The sequence below is a fragment of the Dipodomys spectabilis genome, unplaced genomic scaffold, assembly GCF_019054845.1.
Source record: "Dipodomys spectabilis isolate Male_0828 unplaced genomic scaffold, ASM1905484v1 ptg000277l, whole genome shotgun sequence".
NCBI lineage: Eukaryota > Metazoa > Chordata > Mammalia > Rodentia > Heteromyidae > Dipodomys > Dipodomys spectabilis.
Genome location: NW_024870954.1, coordinates 661,229 through 678,602, shown reverse-complemented (window position 1 = coordinate 678,602; position 17,374 = coordinate 661,229). Strand labels below are relative to the sequence as shown.

At 48.4% G+C, this 17,374-nt stretch overlaps 2 protein-coding genes across 5 annotated transcripts in view; one reads left to right on the top strand and one right to left on the bottom strand.

Annotated features, from left to right (window-relative positions):
- Nucleotides 1-3,965: 3,965 nt before the first annotated feature.
- On the top strand, nucleotides 3,966-6,235 carry LOC122126410. Of its 2 annotated transcripts, none has more exons than XM_042701018.1 (2): nucleotides 3,966-5,012; nucleotides 5,108-6,235. In XM_042701018.1, exons 1-2 carry the CDS (start codon nucleotides 4,263-4,265, stop codon nucleotides 5,594-5,596), a joined length of 1,239 nt encoding a protein of 412 aa, XP_042556952.1. In that variant the 5' UTR covers nucleotides 3,966-4,262; the 3' UTR covers nucleotides 5,597-6,235. The 2 variants fall into 2 exon arrangements, with proteins under 2 accessions (XP_042556952.1, XP_042556951.1); XM_042701017.1 differs by having other exon boundaries at nucleotides 3,966-5,053.
- Ncapg2 (non-SMC condensin II complex subunit G2) overlaps nucleotides 5,657-17,374 on the bottom strand; it is a 60,505-nt gene continuing 48,787 nt past the window's right edge. For all 3 annotated transcript variants that reach the window (XM_042701013.1, XM_042701014.1, XM_042701011.1), the window contains 3 exons: nucleotides 16,316-16,416; nucleotides 13,292-13,391; nucleotides 5,657-6,670 (listed from right to left, as the gene is read on the bottom strand). In XM_042701013.1, the coding sequence (XP_042556947.1) occupies nucleotides 6,619-6,670; nucleotides 13,292-13,391; nucleotides 16,316-16,416 (253 nt within the window). In that variant the 3' untranslated portion in view covers nucleotides 5,657-6,618. The remainder of the gene's footprint in view (nucleotides 6,671-13,291; nucleotides 13,392-16,315; nucleotides 16,417-17,374) is intronic.

Here is a 17,374-nt window from a genome sequence, read left to right as displayed (position 1 = left end):
TCCCCATCCACCTCCCCACACCCCATCCTCCCCATCCACCTCCCCACACCCCATCCTCCCCATCCTCCCCACACCCCATCCTCCCCATCCTCCCCATCCACCTCCCCACACCCCATCCTCCCCGTCCTCCCCACACCCCATCCTCCCCATCCTCCCCACACCCCATCCTCCCCATCCTCCTCCCCATCCTCCCCATCCTCCTCCCCATCCTCCCCATCCTCCCCATCCTCCCCACACCCCATCCTCCCCATCCTCCCCACACCCCATCCTCCTCCCCATCCTCCCCATCCTCCTCCCCATCCTCCCCATCCTCCCCATCCTCCCCACACCCCATCCTCCCCATCCTCCCCACACCCCATCCTCCCCATCCTCCCCACACCCCATCCTCCCCGTCCTCCCCACACCCCATCCTCCCCACACCCCATCCTCCCCACACCCCATCCTCCCCGTCCTCCCCACACCCCATCCTCCCCATCCTCCCCACACCCCATCCTCCCCATCCTCCCCACACCCCATCCTCCCCACACCCCATCCTCCCCATCCTCCCCACACCCCATCCTCCCCATCCTCCTCCCCACACCCCATCCTCCCCATCCTCCCCACACCCCCATCCTCCCCACACCCCATCCTCCCCACACCCCCATCCTCCCCATCCTCCCCACACCCCATCCTCCCCATCCTCCCCACACCCCATCCTCCCCATCCTCCTCCCCACACCCCATCCTCCCCATCCTCCCCACACCCCCATCCTCCCCACACCCCATCCTCCCCACACCCCCATCCTCCCCATCCTCCCCACACCCCATCCTCCCCATCCTCCCCACACCCCATCCTCCCCACACCCCATCCTCCCCATCCTCCCCATCCTCCTCCCCACACCCCATCCTCCCCATCCTCCCCACACCCCCATCCTCCCCATCCTCCCCACACCCCATCCTCCCCATCCACCTCCCCACACCCCATCCTCCCCATCCTTCCCACACGCCATCCTCCCCATCCTCCTCCCCACACCCCATCCTCCCCACACCCCATCCTCCCCATCCACCTCCCCACACCCCATCCTCCCCATCCACCTCCCCACACCCCATCCTCCCCATCCTCCCCACACCCCATCCTCCCCATCCTCCCCACACCCCATCCTCCCCATCCTCCCCACACCCCATCCTCCCCACACCCCATCCTCCCCATCCTCCTCCCCACACCCCATCCACCTCCCCACACCCCATCCTCCCCACACCCCATCCTCTCCACACCCCATCCTCCCCATCCTCCTCCCCACACCCCATCCTCCCCATCCTCCTCCCCACACTCCCATCCTCCCACCCCCATCCTCCCCACACCCCCCTCCCTCCTCCCTGTCCACCTGCCAGTGCTCCAGCCAGGGGAAGCTAGCCTTCCCACCCCATCCTCTGCACACCCCTACCCGAGGTATGGGAACTGATGTGTGGCCGCCTGGGTTTACTGTGATACTAAAGGTGCTCCCGTCAGCTCAGCCCATAAAACCAGTGTTGAGCCTACTGTCCCGAGGTTTCAAACTTCCACCACTTTCTTGCTAGGCCTTGCTACACCCTGTACCTTCTTAGCTCCCGAAACAACCCTCTTCTCCCCTAAACCAGTTCCTCTCCTCCCATCGGTCTGTCCAGACCCTGTGCCCAGAATGGTGGAGAGAATGGGGAACCCACAGATAGAAACCGTAGGGAGAGCTCCCAGAGAAAGCACCCCACTTCGCTGCCTCACTGCCACGTCATGTAACGTGGGGCTGAGGGTAATCTGCCATCCCACAAAGGCACCAGTCAATCAGCAAGGCTTCAGGAGACTTCAGAGGGCTGGGGGCTGGCAGAGATCCTTCAAGCAGAATTCACCAACAAGATGATTTACCTGCCAATTCCAAGAAAGGCAGTCAGACCTTGGCACACAGACCTGACTTCAATCACTGGATTAGAACACCTGGCCAGCACCACCTGTGAACACGGTCCTGACTCCAATCGCTGGATTAGAACACCCAGCCAGCACTGCCTGTGAACACGGTCCTGACTCCAATCACTGGATTAGAACACCCGGCCAGCACCACCTGTGAACACGGTCCTGACTCCAGTCGCTGGATTACACTACCCGGCCAGCACCACCTGTGAACACGGTCCTGACTCCAATCGCTGGATTAGAGCACCCAGCCAGCACTGCCTGTGAACACGGTCCTGACTCCAATCACTGGATTAGAACACCTGGCCAGCACTGCCTGTGAACACGGTCCTGACTCCAGTCGCTGGATTAGAACACCCGGCCAGTACCACCTGTGAACACGGTCCTGACTCCAGTCGCTGGATTACACTACCCGGCCAGCACCGCCTGTGCTCCAGGCCTGACTTCAAACCAGGGCAGCTGAGAAGGGCACTGTCTTTCAGGTCCAATGGCAGACACATCTTCCTAGGGCCCAAGAGCCATCTGAATAACTTGAAAAGAAGACGGGCACTGGCCATGCGTTTTTTCTGTTGTTTGTCATGGGGCCTGAAGTCTGGGCCTGGCTCTTTTTCTAGCACTTTACTACTTTGACCTATAGCTCCACTTCCAGATTTCTGGAGTTTAATTGGAGATCAGTCTCATGGACTTTCCGGCCAGAGCTGGCTTTGGACTGCGACCCTCAGATCTGTCTCCTCCTAGGATGACAGGTGAGAGCCATCGGCACCTGACCATGACAGTTTTGTTGAGCAACCCACAGTCCTCCCAATCTCGGCCCCTAGGCAAGTCTTGTTTTGACAATGAGTACTAAAACTACAGGCATGTGTCACCAAGCTTGCCACCTACAAGTCATTGAGGGACCTGGCCTTCAGAATGACTGACACTGGGAATGGAGCACTCGAGGGGAGCTGGGCAGGGGGCGGTTGAGGTGCCTGGTGGCAGCGATGGGGGGGTTCTCACTGTAGCTGTGAGATATGAACTCTGGTCTCAGTTCCAAGCATGGGCTTCCACTTCTCATGAAGCCTCAGAAGCTCAATGTGAAGCATGTGTGTGTGTATCTGAAACCTACACCATTCTCACAGGATAATGCAGCAGCAGTATCACTATCAATTCTCCTCCAGACAAGATGTTGGAGAGGCTTACAGACACAGCATGCCATGGAACTATCAGAGTACACGGCCACTCGTGAGCAAGGATGGTGAGTGTGGTCTTCGCTCATGGTGGATGTGAACCCCGCTAGGAAAATCAGAGGCCGCATTTCTGTGTAAAACAGGATTTCATCCTCAATTAACTGGCAGTGACAAATTAGCACAAACCCTTCCCAACAAGTAACTGGTTTATTAAAATTGATAGAATGTTTGTAGCAACAATGTCATATGCCGATAGAGCATGGTATAGTTAGCAAACATGTGTGGACAGATTTTCAAAATTAACTGTATTCGCTGGAATACTAATCTGTATCCTGCTATTGCTCAGCAATTCCCCAGTAAAGCCTTAAATGTTCCTTCCTACTCTCAGAAGTAGATTTCTTGTAGCTTCACACCATGTTATTAGCACTTATTTTTTGGTTTTCGTCTTGGTCATTCATGGGGCTTGAACCCTGGGCTTGGGTGCTGTCCCTGCATTCTTCAGCTCAAGGCAAGCGCTCTACCACATGAGCCACAGTGCCACTTCCGGTTTTCAAGTGGTTTATTGGAGATAAGAGTTTCACGGAATCAGGTGCCAGTGGCTCATGCCTGTCATCCTAGCAACTCAGGGAGGCTGAGATCTGAAGACCGAGGTTCAAAGCCAGCCTGGCTGGAAAGTCTGTGAAACTTATCTCCAATAAACCACCAGAAAACCGGAAGTGGTGCTGTAGCTCAAGTGGTAGAGCGCTTGCCTTGAGCTGAGGGACAGCGACCAAACCCAGAGTTCAAGCCCCAAGAAAAAGTTTCACGGACTTTCCTGCCCAGGCTGGCTTTGAACTATGATCCTCAGATCTCAGCCTCCTGAGTAGCTAGGATTACAGGAGTAAGCCACTGGTGCCCAGCTCAGCATTTTTTTTTTTTTTGGTTTCGAGGCTGAAATCAGACTAAATATGAAGTTTAAATAGCACTAAATTATGATCTATTCAAATGTGTGTTTATCAGAACCCAGGGTGCTCTGAGACTACCCAGCACCATAGGGCAGGTTAGAAAGTTACCATAAACACACAATATTGTTCCAGTAAATATGCTAACAATACTCAGAAAAAAGGAGGGGATCATTAGGGTCCATTTGTAGCCTACACTGTACCACGTTCCACTCCTAATGGTACCCAGGTCTCCATGGATGATGGATCCGTGTTCCTCACAGCTCATGGGGACGGTGCCCAGGTCTCCATGGACGACGGATCCGTGTCCCTCACAGCTCATGGGGACGGTGCCCAGGTCTCCATGGACGACGGATCCGTGTCCCTCACAGCTCATGGGGACGGTGCCCAGGTCTCCATGGATGACGGATCCGTGTTCCTCACAGCTCATGGGGATGGTGCCCAGGTCTCCATGGATGACAGATCCGTGTTCCTCACAGCTCATGGGGACGGTGCCCAGGTCTCCATGGACGACAGATCCGTGTCCCTCACAGCTCATGGGGACGGTGCCCAGGTCTCCATGGACGATGGATCTGTGTCCCTCACAGCTCATGGGGACGGTGCCCAGGTCTCCATGGATGACGGATCCGTGTCCCTCACAGCTCATGGGGACGGTGCCCAGGTCTCCATGGTCGACGGATCCGTGTTCCTCACAGCTCATGGGGACGGTGCCCAGGTCTCCATGGATGACGGACCTGTGTTCCTCACAGCTCATGGGGACGGTGCCCAGGTCTCCATGGACGACGGATCCGTGTCCCTCACAGCTCATGGGGACGGTGCCCAGGTCTCCATGGACGACGGATCCGTGTCCCTCACAGCTCATGGGGACGGTGCCCAGGTCTCCATGGACGAAGGACCTGTGTTCCTCACAGTTCATGGGGACGGTGCCCAGGTCTCCATGGACGATGGATCCGTGTCCCTCACAGCTCATGGGGACGGTGCCCAGGTCTCCATAGACGATGGATCCGTGTCCCTCACAGCTCATCGGTCTCCATGGACGATGGATCCGTGTCCCTCACAGCTCATGGGGACGGTGCCCAGGTCTCCATGGACGATGGATCCGTGTCCCTCACAGCTCATGGGGACGGTGCCCAGGTCTCCATGGACGATGGATCCGTGTCCCTCACAGCTCATGGGGACGGTGCCCAGGTCTCCATGGACGATGGATCCGTGTCCCTCACAGCTCATGGGGACGGTGCCCAGGTCTCCATGGATGACGGATCCGTGTTCCTCACAGCTCATGGGGAAGGTGCCCAGGTCTCCATGGACGACGGATCCGTGTTCCTCACAGCTCATGGGGACGGTGCCCAGGTCTCCATGGACGAAGGACCTGTGTTCCTCACAGCTCATGGGGACGGTGCCCAGGTCTCCATGGATGATGGATCCGTGTTCCTCACAGCTCCTGGGGACGGTGCCCAGGTCTCCATGGATGACGGATCCGTGTTCCTCACAGCTCATGGGGACGGTGCCCAGGTCTCAATGCAGGATGGATTCTACGTTCCTACTGCAGCTCACTGGGGGAGGCCCTGAAACTTGGCCTTCAGGGAACCTAATGTGAGGTTTATCCAAGAAAGTAACCTTTTTCTCCCAGAGAGAACTCACTAATATTTATTAATGAAATACACAAACATGTGGCTGCTTCTCACTGTTTGCAAGTTATACACACACATGTAGACACACACATCATTTCTAAAAGCAGTTTTGCTGGAAGAAAAGTGTCCTTTTTACTTTGTACCAGGGGTTTGTACAGCAACACCACCAACATCCTTGATATTAAATATACTATTTACGCAAGCACTCAACAAACCTCCAGTTACTGTGCCTCTTCCTGAAGAGTAGAAATGAGGCAAGAACGGAGTCTCTGCTGTGGCCCTCAGGCAGGAGGGCCTGAGATACCCTAGCTCAAACTTTTGCCATTGGACTATGAATTAACTAACTGGTTTATATTGCTCATTGTTTATACTTTAGACTCTAAAGAGATCAAATTTCTTTGGTCACTATGAGTTTACCTTGACTTTAGTGGAAAGAGGCTACTACTGCAGACTTTGAGGCTGCTGGGTTCAGATTTAAGGTCAGACACTAAGGACACTTTTCACATCAGAGGCTGTAGGTCTACACATTCATTGCACAACGGATGACAGTGTAGTATCTGGAGCAAGGAGCGCTACTGCAGGCTGGTTCCGAAGCTGGCCTGGCAGCTAGTCCCACAGACAGGTGTGAGGCCATGTTTTTCCTACACTGGCTCACTCTCACGTACAGAAGGAATAAACTCCTTGCCGGCTATCCTCCACCTTGACCTTTAGTTCCCTGACCATGCCAGCTCGCTGCCTGCTCTCAGACAGCTACTAGCAGGAGGCACACTGCTGCGTGCCATCTTCACCTCCGGGAAGCTCAGACCAGGCCCCTTCGTGTACAGGCTCAGGGGACCCTCCATGCTTAGCCTAGCCACAAAACACAGCACAGCAAAACAACACAACACACAGGAAAATGGACACAAATTTCATTTTTGTGAGTCCTTCCCCATTTGTACATGTCCAAAGATGGTGACCTGCTCATGAGTTCAGAAGTTCTCTCAAAGTTCGCATTGATGATTCATACAGGAATCTGAAACACAAAGAAAAATAGCCACATTATCCAAAGGTGCATTTTTAAAAGCACCCTATTAAAGCGGTGTAGAAGCAGACAGTTTAAGCCAGCCACGTAGCCTGTGCACCACGTGCGTACAGTGGGTCAGAATCCTGCCCCGAGGGAGGCCTCCGCGCAGGCCGCCCTAGAGCCAACTCAGCAGCACCAGCTCATCAATGCCTGCTCTCCTACACTCAACGCTCAGAGCACCCACACCCACAGCACACAGGAGAGACGGCAGATGCATGTCTCTCTTGACACCCACAACCTGAGCCCTCTCCACCACATAAGAAAGAAAGACACACACAAATACAAACAACCCCACCACCGGCAAGCTCTGCCTTCATAATGCTGCTACTGCACCTGGTGCCTGTTCTCTCATTTCCTAGAACCACAGCAACCTGCTCACTTGCACACATCCCTGCAACGTCTCTGCAGATATAAGCACTGTCATTCACTACCTTTTCTCCTTCCCATCGCAGCCAGTCCTAATCAGTTCCCGTGTATTGTTCAGTTAGTTTGTTCCCAAGAACCCTCCTCAGAGATGATCTCCAATCCCACCAGAACCAAGTGCTATTGCATCCCAAGCCGTATGTCTGCTAGACTTAACATTCTGAGTTGGAAGACTTACGATTGCCCTCTTTTGCCCATGCAACAAGTAAGAGAGCTGGTGTCAGCTTGCCCTTGCTCCTGCACTGCTGCCATCTACGGCCAGAGCAGTTGGCATTTTACATGTCCTAGTGACCACACTAAGAGCTGGAAAGAAACAGGGGAAGTCCACTTCAAAATATTTTACTTAACCAAATATACCCACAAGGGGCTGGGAAGGTGGCTCAGTGGTAGAGCGCTTGCCTTGCATGCATGAGGCCCTGGGTTCGATTCCTCAGCACCACATAAGCAAAAAGAAAAAAGCCGGAAGTGGCGCTGTGGCTCAAGTGGTAGAGCGCTAGCCTTGAGCTGAAGAGCTGAGGGACAGCACCCAGGCCCAGAGTTCAGGCCCCACGACCGGAACCCCCCCCCCAAAAAAAAAACAACAAATATACCCACAATACATCCATTCTTGCCCACCAGGTTATTAGTAAAATATTTGCCAGGCACCGGTGGCTCAGACCTGCAATCCTAGTTACCCAGGGGACTAATATCGGAGTCTCACAGACACAACCTCTCCAGAGTGTCTCCTTCTCGCTGGCTACCCTTTGAGGCTATACCAGACTTTTCTTCAGAAAAGACTTGTTACCAACACCCTGCACACCGTATTCCTGTGTTAGCAGAGCTCTAGCAGTGCCCTGACAGGACCCTCAGCAGGTGGGCAATCTCTGTCCGCACTGAAGCTGACCCGTGATGGAACAGAGATGGCTGCTCCAGGTATGAGGGTGTCACACAGGAGAGCCGAGGACACCACCCTGCAGACACCGGCGGCCCCACCACTGGGCCAGAAACGCGGGAAGAACCATTCCCCAGCTAGCTCTTTAGGAGCTGGGAAGCTGGGACACTCCTAAGAGCCCACCCTGCTCTTCTCCTACCTGGCCTCATGGTGCAAGGGTAAAAAAATCTACACCCTGGTGCACCCAGCTGCAGCCCTGGAGCGGGGGCTGAGACAAGAAGGCAGCACCGGAGACAATATCCTCCACGGTCTAAAATTACTTAAATAGGGTCTCAGGCAGCCACCAGCAGCTCCTGCTACTCAAGAGGCATGATGGATGAGGACTGCGGCTCAAAGCTAACTCAGGCAGAAAAGTTTGTGAGATTCTTATCTCTACTTGAACATCAGCCAGGAGTAGAGCTGTGGCTCAAATGGTAGAGTGCTAGCCTTGAGCACAAGAGCCCAGGGACAGGGCCTACACCCTAAGTTCACGGTTCAGGACTAGAACCAAAAATAAATAAATACATAAATACAACAACAAGAATCACATGATCATTCCAAAATGACAAAAGCTCTGGAGAAGCTAAGAATACATGCAACATTCCTCAATATAATAGAGGATGTTTGTGACAAACCTACAGCCAGCATCACACTTAAGAGTGAAAAACTAAAACCATCGCCTCCAACATCAGGAACAAGCCAAGGGTGTTCACTCTCTCCATTTCTCTTCAACATAGCACTGTAATTCCTAGGAAGACCAATAACGTAAGAGAAATACATGCTGGGAATCCAGAAAGCCGGAAGTGGCACTGTGGCTGAAGTGGTAGGGCACTTGCCTTGAGCTGAAGAGCTCAGGGATAGTGCCCAGGCCAAGTTCAAGGCCCACAACTGACCAGAAAAAAAAAGGTTGGAATCCTATGTTCAATTGTGTTAAAATAACAATCAACTATATATGATGACGCATCACTGTAATAAAGCAGATTGTGAGTTCAAGTCCAAGCGGGTGTCTCATACACAAAGAAACCCCATCTCAAAAACAGGCCTAGGACTGGGAAGGTGGCTCAGTGGTAGAGCGCTTGACTTGCGTGCATGAGGCCTTGGGTTCGATTCCTCAGCACCACATAAGCAAAAAAAAGAAAAAAGAAAAAAGCCAGAAGTGGCGCTGTGGCTCAAGTGGTAGAGCGCTAGCCTTGAGCTGAAGAGCTGAGGGACAGCAGCCAGGCCCAGAGTTCAGGCCCCACGACTGGACCCCCCCCCCCCGCCCCCCCCCCCAAAAAAAAAAACAAAACAGGCCTAAACTTTAGTTCTTGCCTTCCTTCCCTAGACTGAGAGCTGTGCATGTTTGTCAAGCAGTTTTATGAGTACACATCGAGGCTAGGACAGCTGTCTGAAGTATTTATTCCTTTCTTAATTTCTGCAGAAAAAGGACATTCTTTAGGGAAAACTAACTGTGGATGAGATTCTGCTTTTCAGGAGCACACCCAGCCCTCTGCTACCTCCTTTGTCTTCTGCAAGGACACAGCTAAGGAATGACTCAGAAGAACCATCCTAGCCTAGCAGGAGGGCTTAGTAAGGGCTGGCTGGAAGAGTCCAGAATCAATGATCCCAAAGAAGCCACCGCCTGCCTTACATATCCATGGATATCAGATCCTGTTCATCTTTTCCTCTAAAATAGAAGGGAGCCAGGCACCAGTGGCTCATGACTATAATCTTAGCTCAGAAGGCTGCAATCTGCAGTTTGAAGCTAACCCTGGCACAAAAGTTCGTGCGACTCACATCTCCAATTAACCACCAAAAAAGCCAGAAGTAGAACTGTGGCTCATAAACTTTGAGTGAAAGAGCCAAGGAACAGCATCCAGGTCCTAAGTTCAAGTCTCAGTTCTGGCAAATACATAAATATATAAATACATTAATTAACAGATACAACTTTACTAGTTCTGAAATTTAGACAAATGACTTGCCAATATTTGAAAAACACGAGACATGTCTAGTAACTGAGCTAGTAAAACTGACAAGCCAAGTTTTCTAGTAAAGGGGTCAAATGTGGAAGAAGAATATAGCACTTTCTTTTCTTAATTCTAGTAGAAAATTTTATTTCTGGCTGAAATTCTGGTTAACCTATTAACCTGCATCAGTAGTGGGATACACACAGAGCTACAATTTTGGTGAGCGGGGATTGTGACAGGAGGTTAAATCACGGAAAACAGAGAAGGAGCGTCACTGCTCAGGATCCGCGACCCTTCCCTTCAGCTCTGCACCACAGCTCTAGGCTTCCCGCCTTCAGCCCCCCTCAGGCTCCCCAGTCTTCAGCCCTGGATTTAGACGGAGGTGCGCCCGTTACTTCTCTGGGGTTCTTCAGCCTGCACACCATTATGGCATGACACTGGCCTTCTTAATTATGTGAAACAGTTCCCATCATCAGTCCCTCCTTATAAGCCCTACTGGTTCTGGGTATGTTGACAGAAGAGTGAGAAGAAGCAATCTTTTCTGTCAAACTAAAATGTATCTATCTTGTAGCCAGTCACCATTGTACACTGATATTTCCTGGTACTCATGTTTTTTTTTTTAAATTCTTTGCCTCTTGATTTCAATTTTAACTATCATCTGTGTTGTCTGTGATCAAGTCATGTCAATGGAGTTCTCTTGAGTGAGAACTTTCCCCTGGGTTTACCGACTTCCTCCAACTAGAACCATTCCCAGCCCCACTCCACCATGAGGAGAAAAATGTGTGCCTTTGCCCCCACCCAACCCCCAACAGGGACCTTTCACTGATGGTTAGTATTTTCCAACTGCCTTGTATTAACTCATCATTCTGGTAAACCAAGTGTAAAGAAAATAGTGAACCTGACTCCTCAGTAACAAGGAGGAGGGGCAAGGTCACCCTTGGGCGAGCAGACCATCCTACCCAGTGTGCCTGCTGAGTTCTGTCTCTACTCATTTCTGAGGGCCGTGTGCTTCCAACAGAGGAAGGAAAGATAGGAGGAACAGAAAAGCTTGGGGCAATAGAATTACTTTCTGATGCTATAATAATTGATATATGTCATTATACATTTGCTCCAACCTTCAAAATGTATAAAAGCAAGTGTAAAGCTTAATGTAAACCACAGACCCTAGGATATAGTCTTCAGGCTCATTAGCTCCACTCCAGCAGGGTATCAATAATGGAGGCAGGGGATTATATAGAAACTCTGTACCTTTCTTCTAATTTTGCTGTGAATTAACGGCTTTAAAGCAAAATCCACTGTGTTACCCTAACATTGCAAGACCTGTTCAACAGTCCTCTGTGTCCAGGAGCTCCAGGCCATGGACTCTATCAACAGATTAAAAAACAGTATAAAACACACAGACTTTCCTGTGCATTTCTATTGTAGTAGGTATTATACATAATCTACAGGTGTTCTGAAGCATACCGGAGGATGCTCATACATCACATACAAAGTATAGCACTACACAAGAGCTCTGAACACTGGGATACGTAATCAATTCTACTTATTCTTGAAATGTTCCAGATTAATTTTTCATAATTGCCACTTTATAATTTACAAAAGCAAAAATACATATAGAATGGGAGCAACAAGGACCCTATATCATCTAGCACTGAAATGCCTATACTTCTATATCCAAAGGAGTTCCAGCTTTTAAATCATTATCTTGCTTGAATCATCTCTGATACTTTTCTGGAGTTGCTTCCCACATTAACTTATTAACTGCCCAAGAAAAGTCCATTTTACAATTCAACTCCATCCACCTGCTCCTATGTCTTATTCTTCCACAATCCATGCAGCCAGAGCTGTGTATAAGTTATGTAGGGTTTCTTTCTACTGAAATGGAAAACAAATTCTGGGCAGTGAAGAGGTGCTGGAGACAAATCAGGACCTGGGGACAGAACAAATCCAACCCCCTCGGCACACCCTCCAGCTTGCTGCTGTGAGCACACAGCTCACAGCCACATGGGTCCCGTCACCCCACCTCTGGGAGATCAAGTGTTTGCCTGTGACGCATATTCAAAGTAAATATCACATACATACTCTAAGCTATCAATTATCTAATTTCCTAATTATCAGGAAAAGATACAGAAGATCTGAGGTAAGAGCTGGGGACATGATTTAGCTACGTAGTAAAGCTTTGCCTATTGTGTGTGAAGCCCTTGGTGCAATTCCCAGCACCACCAACAGAAAAAAAGAAGTCTGAAATAAATTTCAAAGAAATGAAGGAAGTTTATTACTTCATTTTTTTGGAAAGGTCACAATTAAGCTGACAAAGTCCCATTTCACTAAGAGTAATCAAAATTAGGGTGACCAGGGACTCAAATATATTCAACAGCCCTTCCATTAAGTATAATACAAATTCATTTGAAGGTCCAATTTCCTAGTGAAATACATTAAATACTTTTTGTACTTATATAACAGATCAATAAAATGCTATGCCTTGGAACTCCATTCATAAATTTAGGATAATGAAAGCATTTCTCTAAAGGAAGAAGTAGCTATGTAGTGTGGTTCATTTCCCAGACACAAGTAAAACTATTATCACTGAGTTATAGCTCTGCTAACACTTAACTTCTTCATAAAAGAGCAGGGAGACACTGATTTTTGGCTGATATTAAAGTGCAATCTAATTCTCAACAGTCTAAAGAAAAAAATTTAGGGCATTCAAAGATAACCCAAAGCAACAAGAGGCCCTGGAAGGAAAAGGGACCCATCAACACAATTATCACCATCAGTCCTTGAGCAACAGTTGGCCTCCTATCCCCCCAAATAAATCCCTGCTCAGACAGGTATTTATGCTCAGAAAGTGCTGTGCTTCCAAATTCAGAAAACCGCCATTAAACAGTATTTGCGCCAGGCGCCGGTGGCTCACGCCTGTCATCCTAGCTACTCAGGAGGCTGAGATCTGAGGATCAGGGTTCAAAGCCAGCCTAGACAGGAAACTCTGTGAGACTCTTATCTCCAATAAACCACTAGAAAACCAGAAGTGGCACTGTGGCTCAAGCGGTAGAGCGCTCGCCTTGAGCTGAAGAGCTGAGGGATAGCCCAGGCCCAGAGTTCAAGCCCCACGATCGACCAAAAAAAAAACAAAAACAAAACCAGTATTCGCTGGGAAAACATGTGAGGTGAGTGTAATGACCATCCTTTCCTGAAGTAGAATTCTTCAAGTGACAGCTTTGCTTGTGAGAACAGAATTAGTAAGTACAAGAGATGGCAAAACTTCTACCCTGACAATGTTTCACATTTTACCTTTCCATGCTATCCTCTTCCAGAGTAATCTCCATGAATGACTTCAGCTTCCTGTACACAGTGGATGCAGCCTCCTTCACCTTTGAATTCCCATGTTTACCTGTGAGAGGATGCATTGAAAGACAAAGACTTCAACATCACCAACAGAAGCAGGTATACGCTGGTGTGCAGATGGTCAATTTCCTTCCTTCCCTCCAAGTTAACTTCACTGCTGGACTGTGAGAAAAGTCTTCCCTTCTACAAGAATGTTCATAAACTAAACAAGTGTCCATGAAAGTACATCTGTTGTGTGGGAGATCACATGGACTGCAAAGTTAGGAATGACAGCTAGCGTATTTCAAGGTCATGCCTATGCAGTGTCAGACACCAGCATTATGCTACGCTTCTGCCTTCTCATGTGGCATACCCCTTGCTTTGCAAACCTCAGTGTTTCTACATCTCTCACTTATACAAACCCTTTCTGTGCTCACTCGGGGCCCAGGCATCTCTAACCCAGAAATCTATCATCAGAAATGCTCCAAATGCTGACTGTTTTTGACTTTATGTGATTTTCTAAGTTCCAGCTTTTTTTAAATTTTCAAATGAGGGATTCTCAGTCAATATAGTCTATGAAAATATCCCAAATACTGAAAGACTTCTGTAATCAAATGTTTAGAATAAGGGTACTCAACCTGAACGATAAATCCACAGATTTCCTATGCATTCAGGTCCAAGGGGAAAGCTTGTTTCATTAGGGGCAATCTCTATCTATAATGTGTTAAATTTGAAAATCATTTCAATATTAGTGTCACTAAGCCAACAACCCAGAAACTTAAAGGCGAAATTCTCCATGGACCACTCCTTTGTTTCACTGGTAAGCATTGGACAGGTGTTACCAATTACTTCTCCAGTATTATTTTAACTGTTTGGATGTTCAAGAGGCTAATGTCAACCTGTCTATCACTAATTCAGCTGTGCAAAGTCCTCTGCCAGGAAACCTCCACCAATTCCAGTTTTCAGCTTCCCAAGTTTAGACCACCACACCTTGTAGGGGGGGTAGAGCAGTGGTGGTCCACCAAATTCACCGCCCTCACACCCACTCAAAAGCTGCATGCTGTGCTGGGCTCATGCCTGTAATCCTAGCTACTCAGGAGGCTGAGATTGAAGATCACAGTTCAAAGCTAGCCCGGGCAGTAAAGTCCATGAAACTCTTTATCTCCAATAAACCACCAGAAAACTGGGAAGTGGCGCTGTGGCTCAAGTGGTAGAGCATAGCTGAAGAGCTGAGGGACAGCGCCCAGGCCCAGAGTTCAAGACCCACAACTGACAAAAAAACAAAAAAAAGTTGCATGCCAAAAACTTGAAAAATGAAGATGGTGGAAATACTAGACTACCAGGACTCTGGATTCTGCTCATAACATCCCAAACTGCCATAGTCTCCTGGTGCAGCTTTTCTTGGACAGTGACACATTTTGATTCCTTTGAATTGAGAATATTTCTTCCTCTCTCACCTGCCAGGGTCAAGAAACTGACTGGGTATTGTTCCCACATGAGCTACAGCATGGCATTGAATGGCACTGTAGTTCTTAAACCATGCTGGACAGTGCTATGGGCAGAAGTCCTGACTGCTTAGTAGTAACAGAAAAGATGATTTCTGAGTACTGAGAAGATTACAAACCATCAGGTGTTCAGATACATATAAAAATCATCATGACGGAAGACCTCTAAAAGCATTATTCTAGAGTCTGGACAGCTGAGGCTATTTGAGTGTTGTTTCAGGTACCTTCTTCAAAGTATAAGACACTTTACCTCATCATTTTATGTTGGTGCGTGTATATGATCAGTTTTAGAGAACATTTTTATGGTGATAAAACCTGGAAACTTGAAACAGGCATGCCTACTTCTGTATGTATATACTACAATCTCTGCTAGGAAATGCTGATGTTGCTGTTTAATCAAGATACCATTTACTTATAACATTTTAAAAATAATGCCTACGATGACATTCTATAGAAACTACTTTTTCAAATCAGGATCATTTTTGGTATACATATACTCACTAGAAGGTGCCTTTTCACTTTGAATGAGCTATAATTCCTATGTGTTTTGTGTATTTCCTACTGAATTTGAATTTATGTGTTTATGAAATGGTTATTGTAAATCTTATGTCTTAGCTGGTGCAAATTTGCCATTATCTTTTTTATTTGTGAAAATAGGTCTATGTTGCTCCTGCAATCCTCCTACCTCAGTCTGAATAGATGAAACTTTAGGCTTGTACCAACATACATAGTCAGATTTTTTATTTTTCATTTTTTTGCCAGTCCTGGGGCTTGAACTCAGGGCCTGGGCACTGTTTCTGAGCTTTTTGCTCAAGGCTAGTACTGTACCGCTTGAGCCACAGCACCTCTTCTGGCTTTTGCTGTGTATGTGGTACTGAGGAATCGAACCCAGGGCTTCATGTGTGCTAGGCAAGCACTCTGCCGTCAAGCCACATTCCCAGCCCCGATTTTTAAATATTGGAAATGCAGGGCAAATGAACACAAATCCAACTCTAAAGCACAGAGAGAAATTGAACAAGTGACAAGTAAAAGGTAGACAGAAATGGCATTGCAGAAATGGGGCAAGGGCTGGGAAGGTGGCTCAGTGGTAGAGCGTTTGCCTTGCATGCCTGAGGCCCTGGGTTCGATTCCTCAGCACCACATAAGCAAAAAGAAAATAAAAGCCAAAGTGGCGCTGTGGCTCAAGTGGTAGAGTGTTAGCCTTGAGCTGAAGAGCTGAGGGACAGCGCCCAGGCCCAGAGTTCAGGCCCCATGACTGCCCCCCCCCCAAAAAAAAGAATGGGGCAAGTTCGTTCAAAGATAGACCTAAGCTGGCCTGGAAGAAAAAGCCAGGTAGAGAGCTCAGGGAACATGGATGGAAAGGCTGTAAGAACACAATCTGCAGGAGAGCTCAGGTGAAACACAGAAGCAAAATTTTCCAATATCCCTATGAGTCAGGGTAAAGAATATGTAACAATACATCAGATGAAGGAGAAAAATAACCAACCTGTGTTAATAACCAAAATAATATGAAGAACAGCTGTGAGACACACAATGCCTTCAATATCGCCAGACCTCACACATGCCTTCAGCTCATCCAAAAATGACCTACAAAATTAAATAGCTGCAGTTACTTTATAGTATATGCTTAATGCATTTCAGAAAACAGTCAGGGATCACCAATAACCACGAGTGCTGTTTGGTAAGTTAACAGGAAAACCTGAGCTCTTCTCACATACTTCACTTCAAAATGCCAAGCTCACGAGGTGAGGGATTAAAAACCAGGTGATGTTCTTGGAAAGGGTACAGAAACATGGCAGGAGGAAAAACTTATTCTCTACAGTCCCAAAGTACTTAAGAAGGAATGCATCCGCTCTGTATAGGCCCCAGGTGTTCAGCATCTGCAGAACAGTCCCTCTGCATCTTCAGGCCTGTGCTCTGTAAGACCCTGGAATTGGGTCACGTGACGACACAAGGACTAGGGCACACGTTACAATGTGCATGAAACAAAAACTGCACAGACATTCAACTTAGGAAAGTTCTGAAAGTACACAGTAGGAAGTATTTTACTACATGTTTACATTTTTCTAACTCAATACACTTTACAGAAAGTTGGAGTTTCTTTTGTGTAAGTTTAATATATTTTTCAGTCATTGATAAATGGAGGAAACTTCTCTAGAATGTGTTCCTCAAAGACAAAAGATGCTGTCAAATGCCAGTGGCTCACGCCTATAATCCCAGCTACTCGAGGCTGAGATTGTGATCCCAGCTCAAAGCCAGCCAGGCAAGAAAGTCCATGGACTATTATCTCCAATAAACTACACGGAAAAAGCCCGAAGTGACACTGTGGCTCAGGTGCTAGAGCACTAGCCTTGAGCAAAAAAGCCCAGAGAAAGCACTCAGTCCCAGATTTTAAGCCCCAGGGCTGGCAAAAATAAAAAAGACAGAAGATACACCTTTTAAAAATCTGAGAATAAACTGGGTGCTGGTGGCTCATGCCTGTAATCTTAGCTATTCAGGAGGCTGAGATCTGGGGTTCATGGTTCAAATCAAGCAAGCCCAGGCA

Coding starts and splice junctions, on each gene's coding strand:
- LOC122126410 (XM_042701017.1), top strand. CDS start 4,263: ATGGATGATGGATCCGTGTTCCTCACAGCTCATGGGGACGGTGCCCAG. Junction 5,054..5,107: donor GTGTCCCTCACAGCTCATCG/GTCTCCATGGAC, acceptor GACGGTGCCCAG/GTCTCCATGGACGATGGATC.